At 43.2% G+C, this 14,935-nt stretch overlaps 1 protein-coding gene across 2 annotated transcripts; it reads right to left on the reverse strand.

Moving 5' to 3' along the window:
- Nucleotides 1–784: 784 nt before the first annotated feature.
- LOC136506805 (E3 SUMO-protein ligase SIZ2-like) lies at nucleotides 785–11,079 on the reverse strand. Of its 2 annotated transcripts, XM_066501702.1 has the most exons (16): nucleotides 10,834–11,079; nucleotides 10,367–10,447; nucleotides 10,069–10,117; nucleotides 9,933–9,996; nucleotides 9,669–9,822; nucleotides 9,201–9,340; nucleotides 8,813–8,881; nucleotides 6,639–6,726; nucleotides 6,378–6,453; nucleotides 5,645–5,718; nucleotides 5,386–5,493; nucleotides 4,566–4,727; nucleotides 2,900–3,004; nucleotides 2,714–2,794; nucleotides 1,539–2,616; nucleotides 785–1,298 (listed from the first exon to the last, which is right to left on the reverse strand). In XM_066501702.1, exons 1-16 carry the CDS (start codon nucleotides 10,870–10,872, stop codon nucleotides 1,171–1,173), a joined length of 2,496 nt encoding a protein of 831 aa, XP_066357799.1. In that variant the 5' UTR covers nucleotides 10,873–11,079; the 3' UTR covers nucleotides 785–1,170. The 2 variants fall into 2 exon arrangements, with proteins under 2 accessions (XP_066357799.1, XP_066357801.1); XM_066501704.1 differs by lacking the exons at nucleotides 8,813–8,881; nucleotides 9,201–9,340; nucleotides 9,669–9,822; ... (2 more) ...; nucleotides 10,367–10,447; nucleotides 10,834–11,079 and adding an exon at nucleotides 6,806–8,750 and having other exon boundaries at nucleotides 786–1,298.
- Between the last annotated feature and the right edge of the window lie 3,856 nt (nucleotides 11,080–14,935).

Genomic DNA, 14,935 nt, shown 5'->3' on the forward strand with positions numbered 1-14,935 from the left:
TGATTATTTAGGACTTAAAACATTGGTCTTTGATCATGTTGACACTGAACCCACATTCATAGACACAGATGGACCCATTTGTCATTCACATGAGTGTCAACGTAATCAAGAATTCAATCTTTTTGAGTCCTAAATATGTAATTAATTCAGTGTAGGCGGGGGCAGCGCAGCGGTGGTGTCAATCGCGTGGAGAAAATGCTCCAAGGTGGAAGAATGCGGACGGGATTGTGGCGCAGGGACGGGAGTCGGTGCCGCGGTGTTGGGGAGGGCGGGAGGGAGACGCTTGTGCTCTCTGTGCCTGGGCCGGTGGAGAGTGCAGAGAATTTGGCCTAATATCTAGTGGGCCCATATCCGCCCTTTTCAATGGAATTGGAGCTAGCAAATGCTGACTGTGCCAGGCATCATCTGCGTCTGGGTCTAAAAAAAAAGGCATCATCCATCGTGAGCGTCTAATTTTGGATGACCGGAGCCTGGCCTGCCCTCTATCGTCGTCTCGTCTCCAACCATGCATGCACCCAACTGCTCACATAATAATTAATAATAACCTCGTACTATATTTCTTGAGGGAGCGACAATGAGTAGTAGGAGTAGCTAGAGCCCTCGATCGGAGTCGGAGCATCATCTATCAGCACTCGTCTCAGCCAAATCCAATGAAAATGATATACTTCCTTCCCTTGCCCTGACGATGATGACAACAAAAGGGGAAATTCACTGGCTCAACAACCTACCTTGGCTGGTAGCCCGTTTTCATCATATCATCATAAAATTAAAAAAAAAACGGATAAATAACCAGGCCGGGCTAAGCGTGCATCCTCCCCACAAGACCATACATAATAGTAATAATAGAAAGAGAGAGAAAACAGAGAGGCATATTTACATCAACTAACTGCCACCTCGGTTCATGACATATATGGTACAAAATTGCCTACACTATATATTCAGTTCTATGTCACTCTATATATTGCTCCTGTCATCACATTCTACCACCTAACAGAGATGGGATCTCCAAATACAGGAGAGGCCTCTGCCTCTCCCTGCTTGCCAGCTCGCTGACCTAATGCATTAGACACCATTACATCCATCCACACTCTACCCTTCCCTTTCTCCAAGCCACAAAACTTGGACATCGCTACAGATTGTATGACGGGCATTAGCCAACACAAATGTGTGCTAATCAGAATCTGAGGCAATGTCTAGTATCAATCTTGGTTGAACTGAACGCGGCTGCTGTGGTGGTGAGAAAGGACCACATCTCTCTCCAGCGCGCTCATCTGTGTTTGCGCTTCCCACAAATGAAGCTGCACACAAGGAATCAAATGTTACATCTTCTAGGGACAAAAGCAGAGGCATGGTAACCAAATAAATTAGCCACAGATTCCGATACGTTTGGCAGTGCCAAAGTGGTGGTGATAAAATTGTAGCAAAAACGTCGCAATTCAAATCATCTAAGCATGAGCATATCAAGAAAAAGCACTGTAATGAACAGATAATAACAAGAAATCACACAAAACCAAAAGGGGTGAAGACTTCTTCCATACCATCTAAAGCTGTTATTCTGTCTCCAGGATTGCTCCTTTTCCTAGATGCAATTTTGGCAGTAGTTAAATCTTCATCAGAGCCACTAATGCCGACATCTGTCCATTTGTCAGAATGGGCATCAACACATGTTTGAATGTCCGCTCTCAGGTTAGCAAGACCCATGGTGCTATCTCTTTCACTTAATGAACAAGGTTGCAATGCGCTATCATTCCCATCTTCTACAGGGTTTGCTGCTACCCCCAAATCAGCCCCAGAAACCAGCCCTTGCTTAGATTGATCATTGCCAGGGTAGTTTTCCAGTTCACCTGAATTATCTGTTGTCTTTGTACTGGTCTCAAGTATCTGGGAAGTAGGATCATCTCGGGGACTCCCAGGACATTCCCAAAAGGACAATCCCAGGTCACCAAAACCTTCTCTTAATGCAACAAATGAGCTTTCTTTTGGGCATCCACCAGTTTGTTCGCTACACACTCCTAAATTTTCAGGTGTGTTGAGTGGAAACAGATTTCCAGTGTCATGCGTCGAGCCACAATTCACAGCACCAGGAGACAACACCATGACATCATCATCATCTGAGTCACTCAAAACTATTATATCCTGCCCTGTTGATGCTGGAGGGCCATTTTCATCTGAGGATGAAGAATCAAGATCATGGACATGGGCCATAGGATCACCATTTGTTGCTGGCTCTAAATTAAAACCTTCATTTGCAATGTTTGTATCACCAATGTTGCTTGAGAGAGTGATGCAGTTTTTGTTTTCATTGTATCTTGAATGGTCATTACCAGAAGACGGCACCAGATCAGCATCCCTTATCTTGCTAATTTCCCACTGGCCGTTGTTTTTTTTCCTAAGTCCCAACTTAAGACATCCCACCTCTTCAGACAGTGGCTCTTCTTTAACCTCATGCTTTACAATGCAAATTTCAGGTTTGGCTGCTATATCTGTGGCCACAGAGAGAGTACCATCTGGTTGATGCCACTGTATAAGGTCCTTCAGTTCAGCTCTGCCCTTAACTCTCCAGGAACCATCAGGCTTGACATCAATTTCAGAAGTATCATCTCCGCAGCTTTTGATCTGTATCACCAATAAACAATAAATCAGCAATGATGCACACCTGAAAATGTAGACATGAAAAGTTGAAAACATTATTTCATCGCCACTATTAACTCACCAAAGAAGTGATGCGATTGAAGTAAGGATCAATTATTATGTTCTCTAGAGAGTAATTCTTCAGGCAAATTGGACATTGCCACTGCAAGCAAGGAAACGAAGTTTGATTTAGATAAAGATGAAACAAGATTCAATCAATATGGTCAAGAAGATGAGGTAAAGTTGTATTGAGTCCAAATAGTCAAACCTTCCGGGAACGTTGGTTTATTTCAATAAAAGCTTCTAAATCAAAACAACCCATGTGAGCACAGGGCTTGAACCTACCAGCAATCTGGATCCTTGAAGCAGTCATCTGTCACAAGATTAAAAAAACAGATTAAAAGAAAAAAAAATTGGGTGACTTTCTGTGAAGGAATGCAAAGAAAACTATGGCCCTGTTTGGCACAAGCTTAAACTCATGCACAAGTTGGTTTATGGAAAAAGCTATGAGAAGCAACTGCTGGGGAAAAAACTAAATGTTTGGAAACCTTTTCACTGATACTTTCCTATGGGACCCACATATTGACTTTAGTAGAAGGGGAGAGCTCATCCTCGGCGCCGCTCTTGTCCATACCCTCTCGCTCAACCTTGGCCTCCGCTGTGCACAGCTGCCCTGACACAGCGTGCCCTATGGTGGCCAGCAGCGAACAGGCATGCCTCAGCTCAGCTTCTTCATGTTGTTCTCCATCGACCAAACCAGATCAAGACCACCAGCCTCTGCATCTCCATTTCTTTCCCATCGATTCAAGCAGCAACTCCTCCACCACCTCATCTCTTTCTCACCCAGATAGGCAAAGTACCAGGGTGAGCTGCACCCAAATCAAGTCCGACTCCACTCCCAGTCTCATACAAGCTCTATCCTTCCAATCTTTGCTCCTTTCTTCTTCCTAATCTGCAGATCGACACCACAAACACCAACCCACAACTTGAGCACAACCACCTCTCAATTTTTCCTCCCTCCGATCCAAGCTTCAGCCCCAGGCACCAGCTCCTGGACCTGGACCACAGCAGCCAGAGTTCCAAGGTGCCCCCTTCTAGCCGCTGAGCCACTTTATGGCTGGGACGCGCCTCTGAGCTGCTGGTTGAACCTCAACACTGGAGGTGTGGCAATGTGCAGAGGTGGTAGAGGGGAGGCGCGGAGGGGAAGAAGGAGCAAGGCGGCCAAGAGGAAGTGGATGCGTAGCAGGGGGGCAGGGGGTGGTGGAAGAAGCAGGTATAATTTTTCTGCAAGCTGCTCGCGAACCATGGCAAAGAGAATCAGGCTTTTATATGCAACAAAAGCAATGGAGAAGCGCTGCCCTGAAAAGTTTTGCATTTGTGAAGAGAAGCGGCTTTTTTTCTGAGAAGCGCTGTTGCCACACAGGGCCTACCATCAAACATATTGTTCCAAGTATGGTGGTCACGGAAAAAGCGTGTACGTTAACAAAAACATAACATATATGGTGATCTTAGGATAAGTCCTAAGCCTAAAAGTCATCAGCTCACAGCTGCAGCATAGAGAATAACTTCTGGTGGCAAATACTAATAATTGAACAAAATTTTGGCTTGAACAATATTACAATGTGTTAGACAGGCAGATGGACCTAGAGCCCAGTATACACGGACTTGTGCTGCCGCGGACCCTGAGTCCAGCCCACACCTATAGGTTGAGTCGAAACAGGCAATGATATTGGTGGTTGGTTCAGATCCTATATAAGCCAACCCTAGTTATCCTTCCCTATATGAACATGAATCATGTTCTCCCATACCTACTAATTCCATCAATCTCACTTTCATTTTTGTCAGGTTTAATAGACATATCAGAGCAATTGGCCATTTTTATAAGCAGTCCATCAAGGATGTAAAGCATCTACAGTAATAGCCAGACTGCTTACAGGGCACCGAAGATTCACAGAGACAGAATCAGCCACAACTTCAATATCACTATCACTGTCTGCATTATTTGCCTCAGCTCCACCACCAACACAGCGACGCACACGAGCAAGGGCATCATCAAAATTTTCACCATCTTGTTCCTTTGGCACCAAATTTAGGACCTGCCCACTATCAAAGTTTCAAAAACTAGAAACAATAAAAATGAAACAGGATTCAGGATTCAAGATTCAGGTGTTCAGCACTTTCTAGGTACCAGCTTGTATCAGCAGTACTGTAGCAGTAATACAACCAGCCAGTTTATAGTATTTTCCTTTTTTTTTTTGGGGGGGGGGGGGGGGGCATGGGGGGGGGGATCATTCTCTGAATAGTTTTTTCACTACAAAATACAGATCCTAACAAAGGGCAACAGGGAATTGGAATTTTGCTATAACACCAAACATACAAGTTCCACATATAATCTTTGTGGGCATATAAAACAGCTATCCTCCCAAGGTGGCAAGGCCTTACAATGGAATTCACTTGGAAGATAATCAAAAGTCTAAGACTCCAAACATGGTAAGAATAAAAAAAGAACAGAAAGAAAAGCATCTCAATATTTGTGGTCGACAGAGGAGGGTAAAACTTCTAATATATTAAAAAGCACTGGACATGCCTAAGAACAATAAAAGCCATCTGAAAGTGTTTGCCGATGCCTATCCACTTTCTTAAAAGGCGCACATGAAGCACGGCTGATTCACATATCCTTGCCCAGTAAAATATGTGTGTCTCGAATCTTGAGAGTGTAGTGCTTAACAATGGACTATATACTACAAATCCCACCTGTCCTAGAGATCTCCTCTTGGCAATTCTGATACCCAAACAGAAAGTACGAGAGTCATTTCTCGATAGAGAAATCTTGTTAGGTCCCTCCTTCAGGTAATCTGTTAACTGGGAACATAGAAATGTTCAGGGTCAAAAGGAGATATAATATACAAGAGAAACTGTAGCTGATGAATGCAGGAAGATGATGTAAAAAAGACGTCCAGTGCCTTAGCAAAAAATAAACAGAATAGCAAGCTTCAAAACAAAAAAGACTTACTAGTGGACCATCGTCTCTACCATTGGCCCCTAACTTTTGTTGGGGTTGCCTGTTAACCACCCTAACATAAATACCTGACAAAGTAAGAATTACCAACAGGAATAGTTCAGATATAGTATAATTGAACTTACTGTCAGAATAGCTTTTTTTTGGAAACTTACTGTCAGAATAGCTACCAGAGCTTATATGATAACTACAGCTAGAAGGATGTAAAATACTATTTTTGCTAAACTCCAGGCATAAGTACAACTACAAGCACAAGTCATAAACCATAGACTGAGGTGCATATACAAATCAACCCATAACAAGCCCCCCAAGAAAAGGAGAAAAGCATCACTGACTGTGCAACAAAAGATGAATCAGCTGTTATTTGGACTTAATCTGATTCAGACTGGGGTGTTTGGTTCTGCCTTTTCCTTTTGTTATACAGAAAATAGCACTTGGCATCCAACAAAGCAACACAGCTGCCAGAAGCGTAGGTTCAGGCTCAAACGTCCAAGTAGTGGCAACATAATAAAACCAACCAGGTGTTATACAAGTATTCAACAATCTACACAACATATCAACTCATAAAGAAGAACAAAAAAATAAAGGGTATCTTCCATTCTTTCCTTGTACACATTGTGAAAAATCAAACAGGTGGCACTTAACTAAGTTTTTTAACTCAATAAACATGTACCCAAATCCAATTAGAAAATATGACTCACTATACATAATAAGCCACTGCATATACCATTAACTTGCATGTCAGAGTGTAAAGGCCAGTGCATCCTAAAAGGTACTTTGTCACTGAGAAGGATACACCAAACCTGCATAAGAAAAAATCGATTTGAAGTCTAAGTAACTAACTGATACATATAGGTTGAACATAGTGGCTGCACATGAAACCCAAGGTAGGAAATCAATACACACAGGTAATGGTGATTATTCCATGATGATCCTAAACAAACGTAATGGTCCAAGGAGAATGAAAAGAAAAAGAGGTGGAATTAACCTGAATATCGCATTCAGCTTGCTGTAGCATTTCTCTATTAGCTCTTGAAAGCTGAAAGCTTTTTGCAGTATACTGTACAGTATATGACCTGGACATAAGCAAGAATCACAAAAGGCTATGTATATTCCTACTTAACTTTTATAACAAAATGAAGCAATTTGTTCAACCATTTTGTTGCTCGGGACTCATATATCAACATTGTTATCCAAAGTACAATTATCTCACGTTTCTTCCTATAAATAACATAAGGAGTAAAGATGACTGCACAAATCATGTAAGCTACAGCAGCAACACATAATGGAGGAGGCTGTTCATTTTATGTCATCCAGCAAACAAAAGTAAAGCTCACATCATTCACATGTATTCATGCAATTAACAGATGTAAGAGCATCTCCAGCAGTTCCCCAATCTCATCCCTCATCCACATAAAACTGCCATATTGGGGGCAAAGTTTAGCTACGCGCTAGGCGGAATCTAGGCGCTGACCCATTGCCTAGCGCCTAGTCGGGAGTACTCGGTCCTAGGCGCTCCTAGGCGTTTTCCTAAGCGTTTTGGCAATATAGCCATAAATTATATATATATTATGTATATAACTATATATATGTATATAACTACTATATATGAGTCACAGTAAGTATAAAAAAAGGGCCAGTAGACATATCTGATTCCTAGCTGGCTTACTCTTGCATATTCCTAGCTCCTGCAACACATTATGACAGCTAGTAGCTGTTCATCAAAAAAAAAATAGAAAACACTAAGTTGTGACTTATCTGGATGATTTCAGCAGCCTCCCATCCATGAGCACACCATATCAGCAGCTGGTAATTACAATACAAGTGGATAGGACAGTAATACAAGTGCACAACACAATTTATAAATAAAGGACAGCACAAGCACATAGTTCTTAGTTCAGGTCTCACAAATCACAAAAGAAGACACACAGACACAAAGTGACACAGCTACAGTTCATAAGGCCGCGCGGGAATTCCTCCCGCGCTCCGATTTGGCGCGCCAAAATTGGCCGCCCTCGAGCTCGCGCTCATCTCGCGTGCCTACGCGCCGCGTCCGCGCCCGCCTAGCGCGCCTGCGCGCCCGCCTAGCACCGCGATGCGCGACTATGCCCCTAGTCGCGGCGACGGGCTTCGCCCAGCGACTAGGCGCGCGTAGTCGCCGAGTAGTCGCCGCCTAGCCGAACTTTGATTGGGGGAGATGTGGTTGATTTGTTGCTCCAGCAGCTCCCCAATATGGCCCCCTTTTTTGGTGGTTAGCAATAAACTCCTCTTCTTCCCTCAAATAAAGGGGGAGTTGGATGTCCCCCAATACAGTGGGGCCCACAATAACTGCCACTTCTTCGGTTCTTCCTCTCTGCACAGCCATGGCGATCGAGAAATCCGGCCAGGGGCAGGGCTGGGGGTGGCGCGGCCGGGCGGCGCGGTGGCAGGGGCCAGGGCTGTCGCTTGCCGCGGCGGTGGCCGTGGTCAGTGAGCGCCTCTACGTAAGAGCAGGAAGGAGTTCGACCGTGCGAGCGCCTCTACGCATGCAGGAAGAAGACGACGCGAGGGAGGAAATGAAAGAAAAAAAAATTGTAATATGACATGTGGGTCCCATATATTGGGGGAGATTATTGGTGATCTGCTGGAGCATCTTCCCAATAGTCTGAAAAAACGGTATTGGCGATCACCAATACCATCCTATTGGGGATGAATGGTGAGCTGCTGGAGATGCTCTAAAGCAACACGTGTAAGGCTTGTTGGGGAAAGAGTACTCAGAGCAAAGAATATTGTCATCACACAAACAGAAGATAAAGCAAATGATTAACAGATAAGATCTGATGGCGACTTGATAAAAAATGTTTTCTAAAAATATTCAATGATTTTCTTAGCATTGCCATCCTGATTACAATATGGATATCCATTTCTAAAATTCTTAAAAGAATTAAGTTGCAATTATAGCAAAAATGCCCAACCATGACACAATACCTTTTTCATGCTGTATCAAAGTAAATTTATCAAAGGAAGTTATTTTACTTATTAGAAAATTAGACAACATGGGGGTCTAGCAGTAACGATCAAAAAGGTTTTAACAGATAATTCAGAGGACGCAAGACAGAACTGATTTGTACCATCCAAAAACATCAATAAGTGTGCATTGTGATGAAAGAATGGATAGCTCACCCGTCTGCTGCTACGGCAGAGGGTCCTATTAAGACAGGGAGTAACAGATGGTTCACGGTGACCCAAAAACTGCATGTTACAGTAGGAAACTATGTCAGAAATAATAGGTCACCTAATATTAGGACTAAGAAAATAATGCTTGTTACCTAAACAAGTAGAACAAGGAAGCACACAAAAAGGTCGAAGAAGAACGTTGCAAAGGATACAGATTGCTCAGATTTAATTTTTAGGCAAGGAGATTTTCGTAAATCGTAAGTGATTGATGCCACAGAATAACCAGCGCAGACAAATGGCATAAGGTCACAAACTAAAAGCAGGTAATCACATGATGTGTGTGTGACTTGGTCTCTTTGAGTTCAGGACAATATTGAAGTTTAAAACAACTTACGGATCAGCCCTGCTAAGTCGGCACAGTTCACAATAAAAGCAGGAAGGTAATTCTGGAGAAATGTTGTCCACAGACTTCTCAGTATCGGGTATGATAACGCAGCCAACATGTTGCCATATGTTGCATTGTGGATCAATACACTACAAGGAGCAAACAAATGATCAATGAAACAGAAATATGTAGTGTAGCACATCTCATCAAGCACAAGAGCTACAAATTACAAAAGTTTCCGAACAAAGCAAGTAATGCTACATTTCACAATAAAAGCTACAGGCTTCCAGTATAAAAGTGAAAGACTGAGAGTGAGCTAGACCATCAATTGCTTTGAAGTTTCAGAATATAAACAGTGAGATGCTTTGGTGATTCTGAATGGACCAACAACAAATATCTGAAACCTTTATGGTTTGGCTGCAGGACATCAAATACTGTAGAAGAGTTAGAAAGGCATATTTATCATGAGAATTTTACCTTAATCATGGAATCATTTGGCTTGGAGTCACCACAAGGGCAACGAACCTTAACTTTCTGAGCAGAATCACTTGGTTTCTTTTTAGGCTTAACACTGTGTTCTGATTCGTGGCTCTTTGAGGCTGCAACAGTATTTGTAGGGTCTTGCATTTTCCTTGAAACAGGAAGCAAAAAGCGACAGTTTGCCAAGGTTTCATTAGAGCCAATCAGGTAATCTATAGTTGTACAGACAAGTCAATGTGAAAAAAAGAAATATGGACTCACCTAAAAGTGTCCTCCACTATTTTCACCACCATTTTTGCCTTTGGTAAACCATTCGTTTCTGAGGCTACAAGAATAAAGATAAATTATTTCTCATGCTTGAAAAACAGTAATGCAAAACAATAAGAATGGAATGTACCTTGATCTTGCTGACTCAACAATACCGCCATAACCCTGTCCACTAGATCCTGCAAACCAAACCGGAAACAGCAAGACCACCTGGGTCATAAGTAATAACATCCAAATCCCCCATGAAAGAATACTAAAAGGCACATAGATGATTGTGTTGGTGAATTTCTGCATATGCTTAAGCTATTAAAGATAGCGGCCTTAAGAAACCGATGCCATTCCGGCGTTTTTAACACAATAACAGGGAGTACTGGGCAATGGCTGTTCATTGTGAATACAGTATGTAGAGGAGCTTGCAGTGGGCAAACCTGCTTCTTTCCTTGCTTTGAAAGTCCAAGCTTATCCAGGACATCCTTGAGCTCTTTTATTCTGAAGTGGCTCAATTTGTGCTACAATGAAGCATTAGTAGAGCAAATGTTAGCAGGGCACATTATCTCAGGATCAAGGAATAGCAACGTATTGGAATCAACCAAACCCTATCCGGCCAGCAAGCAATTTGGAGATAGCTAGATACCAGCAGTTGATTAGGACGAAACAAAACATGGCAACCGTAAATGACATGGTGAAACAGTTTGGCGGGGACACTAAGCAGCTAGTACATACATTACTAGATTCTGGGCAGAACAGTGAGGCAGTGTTGAGGGGACTGAATTTGGGGAGTGGTATAGAGAATGAGCAGGCGAGTGGCACTAGGGTATGGGAGGGAACGAATCAAGTCGATCGAGGGCTCTAGGTAGCTCGAAAAGAGCGAAAGGAGATGGGAGGGAGTCCGTACCTTGCAAGCGGCGAGCACGGGGTCGTCCGGCGACGCCATGTTGGCAAGGAAGCAAGGCCTTGTTCCTCCAGGTCCGGCGGGCGGGCGGGCGGCGGAGTGGAATCGGGTCTCGGAGAGAAGCAGTGGCGGGCCGCCCTACCTACCTCGGCAGCAAAGGAGCCATGGTGGCGGCGTGTTTTTTCTGTCACACAAACGCTGGCGGTGGCGGTGTTCTCTGTGCGTGCGTGCGTCGAGTGGAGGAGGAAGACGAAGGCCGAAGCTGTGTGGCCAACAACAGGTGGAGCGGTACGCGTTCTTGGGCTGCCTAAGTGCTTTGGCCCAAACCAACCCCCAAGCAGGCCTTGGTGTGATAGCCCCATCACGTTCGTCTTCTGTTCGAGCGCCTTGGGCCTTGGGCCTTGGGCCTTGGACCCTGGCGATTGTTCAGTTCTCCATCTAAAAAAAAAGCTAACCATGGATTTTCCTATATAAAAAGAAACAAAAAGAAAAAGAAAAAAGAAAGCTAACCATATGGATGCATGCAATTCACCACACCATCTTCAATAATTCTTCATTCTTCCATGCGGAGTATATGCATGCATAATATATGATTCGGTTCTTTTGATGCACGTGGCAGGTACCCCTCTCCTTCTACTTGCATTGTTGCCTATAATAATAATAATAATAATAATAATAATAATAATAATAATTGTATATAGATAGTGCTGCGGTCAACCACCATTCAGATCATTATTCTTTCCACTCATCGTATTATTATTCTTACAATCACCGTGTTATTCCTTTTTCACTCGTTTTTTCTTTTATTTCCACTGTTAGTAAAAAGCTTGAAAGTGGTGGTGGCGGCAGCACAGCACAAGGGTTAAGTGGTGGTGGGCGATTGGTCGATTTGTAAAAAGTTACAATAAGTGGTGCATAGGAGTGAATCATAGAGATAAATAAATGATACGCATCATATGGGCCATCATCACCACCTTTTGATGACAATCTCATTCTCATCTCTTGTGTATGCTCGCTCATCTGTATTGACTTGGTTCCCTGTTCAGCATGTTGGTTTCACTCAAGGTTTATTAGTCATGGTACAGTATTTTTCTCTCATAACAAATCAGCACCGGCTGGGCTTATCAGCCTAGAAACCAACCAACGAATAAGCTAATAATCTATACGTAATAATAAAGAGGTAAAAAAATTTATCACTTTAGATTTTCGTCCAACCTATAATCACAAAGTGACTCGGTCTCGGCCATCAGCTAAAAAAATAGAAAAAAATTCCCCATCTGTTCGGCCTTTTTCGATTCTTTTTCCTTTTTTCCGTTTCCGCTTCCCGCCTGAGGTATGTACGTGACTTTTTCTTTCTCTCTTTTCTCCCATTTTTCTTACAAATCTATAGCTAGGTAAAATTTCTAGCCGCTTTAGATTTTCGTCCAACCTATAATCATAAAGTGACTCGGTCTCGGCCATCAGCTAAAAAAAATTTAAAAAAATTCCCCATCTGTTTTTTATTAACGAAAGACGTTGCCCCGTCCGCCTTTTCCGATTCTTTTTCCTTTTTTCCGTTTCCACTTCCCCCTGAGGTATGTACGTGACTTTTTCTTTCTCTTTGTTCTCCCATTTTTCTTACAAATAAAAATAACAAATAACAAATATAGTACTATAAATCTTTGAACTCTTTATCCTTCTATATTCTAATAAATAATCCATGACTTACATAATTTATCATCCCTAATACTAAAGAGGCAAAAATTTTGGCACAAATTTTTTTCGTCCCACCTAATCATGAGTGACTCTGTTTTCCCCACTGTTTTTTTGTTTCCGTTCCGTCTCCGACAGTAACACGGCGTTGTTTCAGAATTCTCTTTGTTCTTTCCATGCCGTGCCCTACTTGCACTGTTCTGCAGCCCTTTCCTTTCCGTGTCCCACTTCTGTTTTCCGTGGATACTTTTTTCGTTTTGATGTTTCCCTTTTTTCCGATGCTATAATTGGAATTGGAAGTGGAAGTGAAAACGTGCGCGCGCCTGGCCCTTCGCGCTATGGCATAGATGCAATTGATTACCTAAGTAGAAGAAAATATATTGAGTCAAAAATTATTTATATATATGTTTTTTAGCATAATGTCGAGTGCAATAAAAATATGACCATGTAAATGAAAAACTATAGCTTTTCAAGACAAAAAGACACAAGATGTCAAAAATTTGGATGATGCTATACCTCTCTCGTTGCAACATACGGGCATTTTGCTAGTATACATTAATTGTGCATGTAGGAGTAAGTTGTTCAGAGTTCCTTTCTTCAATGGAATATATAATACACTACCGGAGGCGGCTTCTTTGCCGAGTGCCTGAGGCACTCGGCAAAGGCCGATATACACTCGGTAAAGCCTTTGTCGAGTGTTACACTCAGCAAAGGGCGCTCGGTAAATAGTTTATCGGCAAAGACCTCTTTGTCGATTGCACTTTATCGAGCACTTGGCAAAGAAAAGTGGCCGTGACAGCGAGCGCCATCGTGACGGCGGCTTTGCCGAGTGTCAAGGTCAAGCACTCGGCAAAGGTACCCGCTTTGCCGAGCGCCGTTGACTTAGACACTCGGCAAAGGTGGCCGCTTTGTCGAGTGCCGCCGACAAGACACTCAGCAAAGTGGCGACCTTTGCCGAGTGCAATGGCCATTGCACTCGACAAAGAATGTTCTCAGGTAGTCACTTTGCTGAGGGTCATGACCATTACACTCGGCAAAGTGACTGAAAACAGCCTTTTTTATTTATTTTTTTACATCCCATCCAAACAAACAGAAGATATATATAACAAACATCACCAACATCACATATATATCATCAACAGCACATATATATCACCAACACCACATATATATCATAAACGTCACATATATATCACAAACGTCACATGTCTCACAATATATCACAAATAAGTTCACAAGCAATCCAAGTGCTCCATCATCGTCAACCACAATTGCAAATAGAAGTACCATTAACAACCACAAGTATCATCACTGATTTGGTGAAGGATTCGCTGAAGCATGAGGATCGCTCGATGCCGCCGATTGATTCTGCACAAAGAAGAAGAGATTGCATGTGTGAGACAAGATAAATATATACCATACATGAATAAAACTTTCATACTCCACTAGATTTGACCGTAAGCATGAACATACAAACTAAAACATTTATACTCACAAGAGTAGAATAGTGAGGAGGTGGAGTGAATAGCAAAGGTGGCGGAACTACACCCGTAGTGGCGCCAAGACTTTGCATGTACTGAAGAATCTCCGCCATCCTCCGCTGCTCAGCCTCCCGCTCGGCCTCCACCCTCTCCATCTTTGCCTGCATCTGCTCCCGTATCATCCTCTCTTGTTCCAGTTGGGCCTACACTATATTCACCCCAATGTTACAATAATGCAAAGAAAATATATGAAAAACCCAATGAACGACGAATAAACCAGGAATAACCTCGAGTGCCTCCACCCGGTGGTGTGAAGTGTCCTGCTGAGGTCGTATGGCCGGGCTCCTGCTCGTGCTGCTTGCTCGAATCTGGGAGAGACTGGGAGTAGTGGCCGAGTCGATTGTGTCGTTGCCAATCCAGTACCGCCCATGCTTCTTGCCTCCTCCCACCCTCATGACGACTTCTCCATCAAGGTCCTCGATGCTCAGATCGTACTATGGCCCATGGACCTCCCTTGCCATCGATGTGTACTCACTGAGGCGGTTGTGGACGGTCGCATTGTTGTATGCCTCGGGCCCGTCCTCTGGGTTGTAGTCGACGTTGGACATCGCCTTGCCCTTATGGGCCATAGCAAATGCCTTGAAGATGGAGCAAGGCTGGCCACCATGTGATGCCGACTACGAGAAAAATAGCAAGATGATTAGAAATCATGCAGAATTGAGCGTTAGAATAAATAAATGAATTCGCGTACCCATATTTCTACGTATCTGCTAAGGCTGTGGCTGCCTTGATGGTGTACTACACCTGGCATCATCAAACGCTGCTCCTGGCACAAGTTGTGTATCTCCTCCCACTCACATGAGCACCACTTGTCCACAATCTGTTCCCAGCACTGGGGATGCATGGCGCACCAATAAGGAATCATCTACAGG

Source organism: Miscanthus floridulus, chromosome 15 (genome assembly GCF_019320115.1).
Source record: "Miscanthus floridulus cultivar M001 chromosome 15, ASM1932011v1, whole genome shotgun sequence".
In the NCBI taxonomy this organism is placed as follows: Eukaryota; Viridiplantae; Streptophyta; class Magnoliopsida; order Poales; family Poaceae; genus Miscanthus; species Miscanthus floridulus.

Bases quoted from the DNA above. Each gene is read 5' to 3' on its own strand.
- LOC136506805 (XM_066501702.1), bottom strand. From the start codon at position 10,872: ATGGCGTCGCCGGACGACCCCGTGCTCGCCGCTTGCAAG. The intron at 8,882-9,200 runs GTAAGTTGTTTT...TGTAACATGCAG, and splicing joins CGACTTAGCAGGGCTGATCC to TTTTTGGGTCACCGTGAACC. The intron at 3,005-4,565 runs GTAAGCAGTCTG...ATCTTGTGACAG, and splicing joins CTGTGAATCTTCGGTGCCCT to ATGACTGCTTCAAGGATCCA.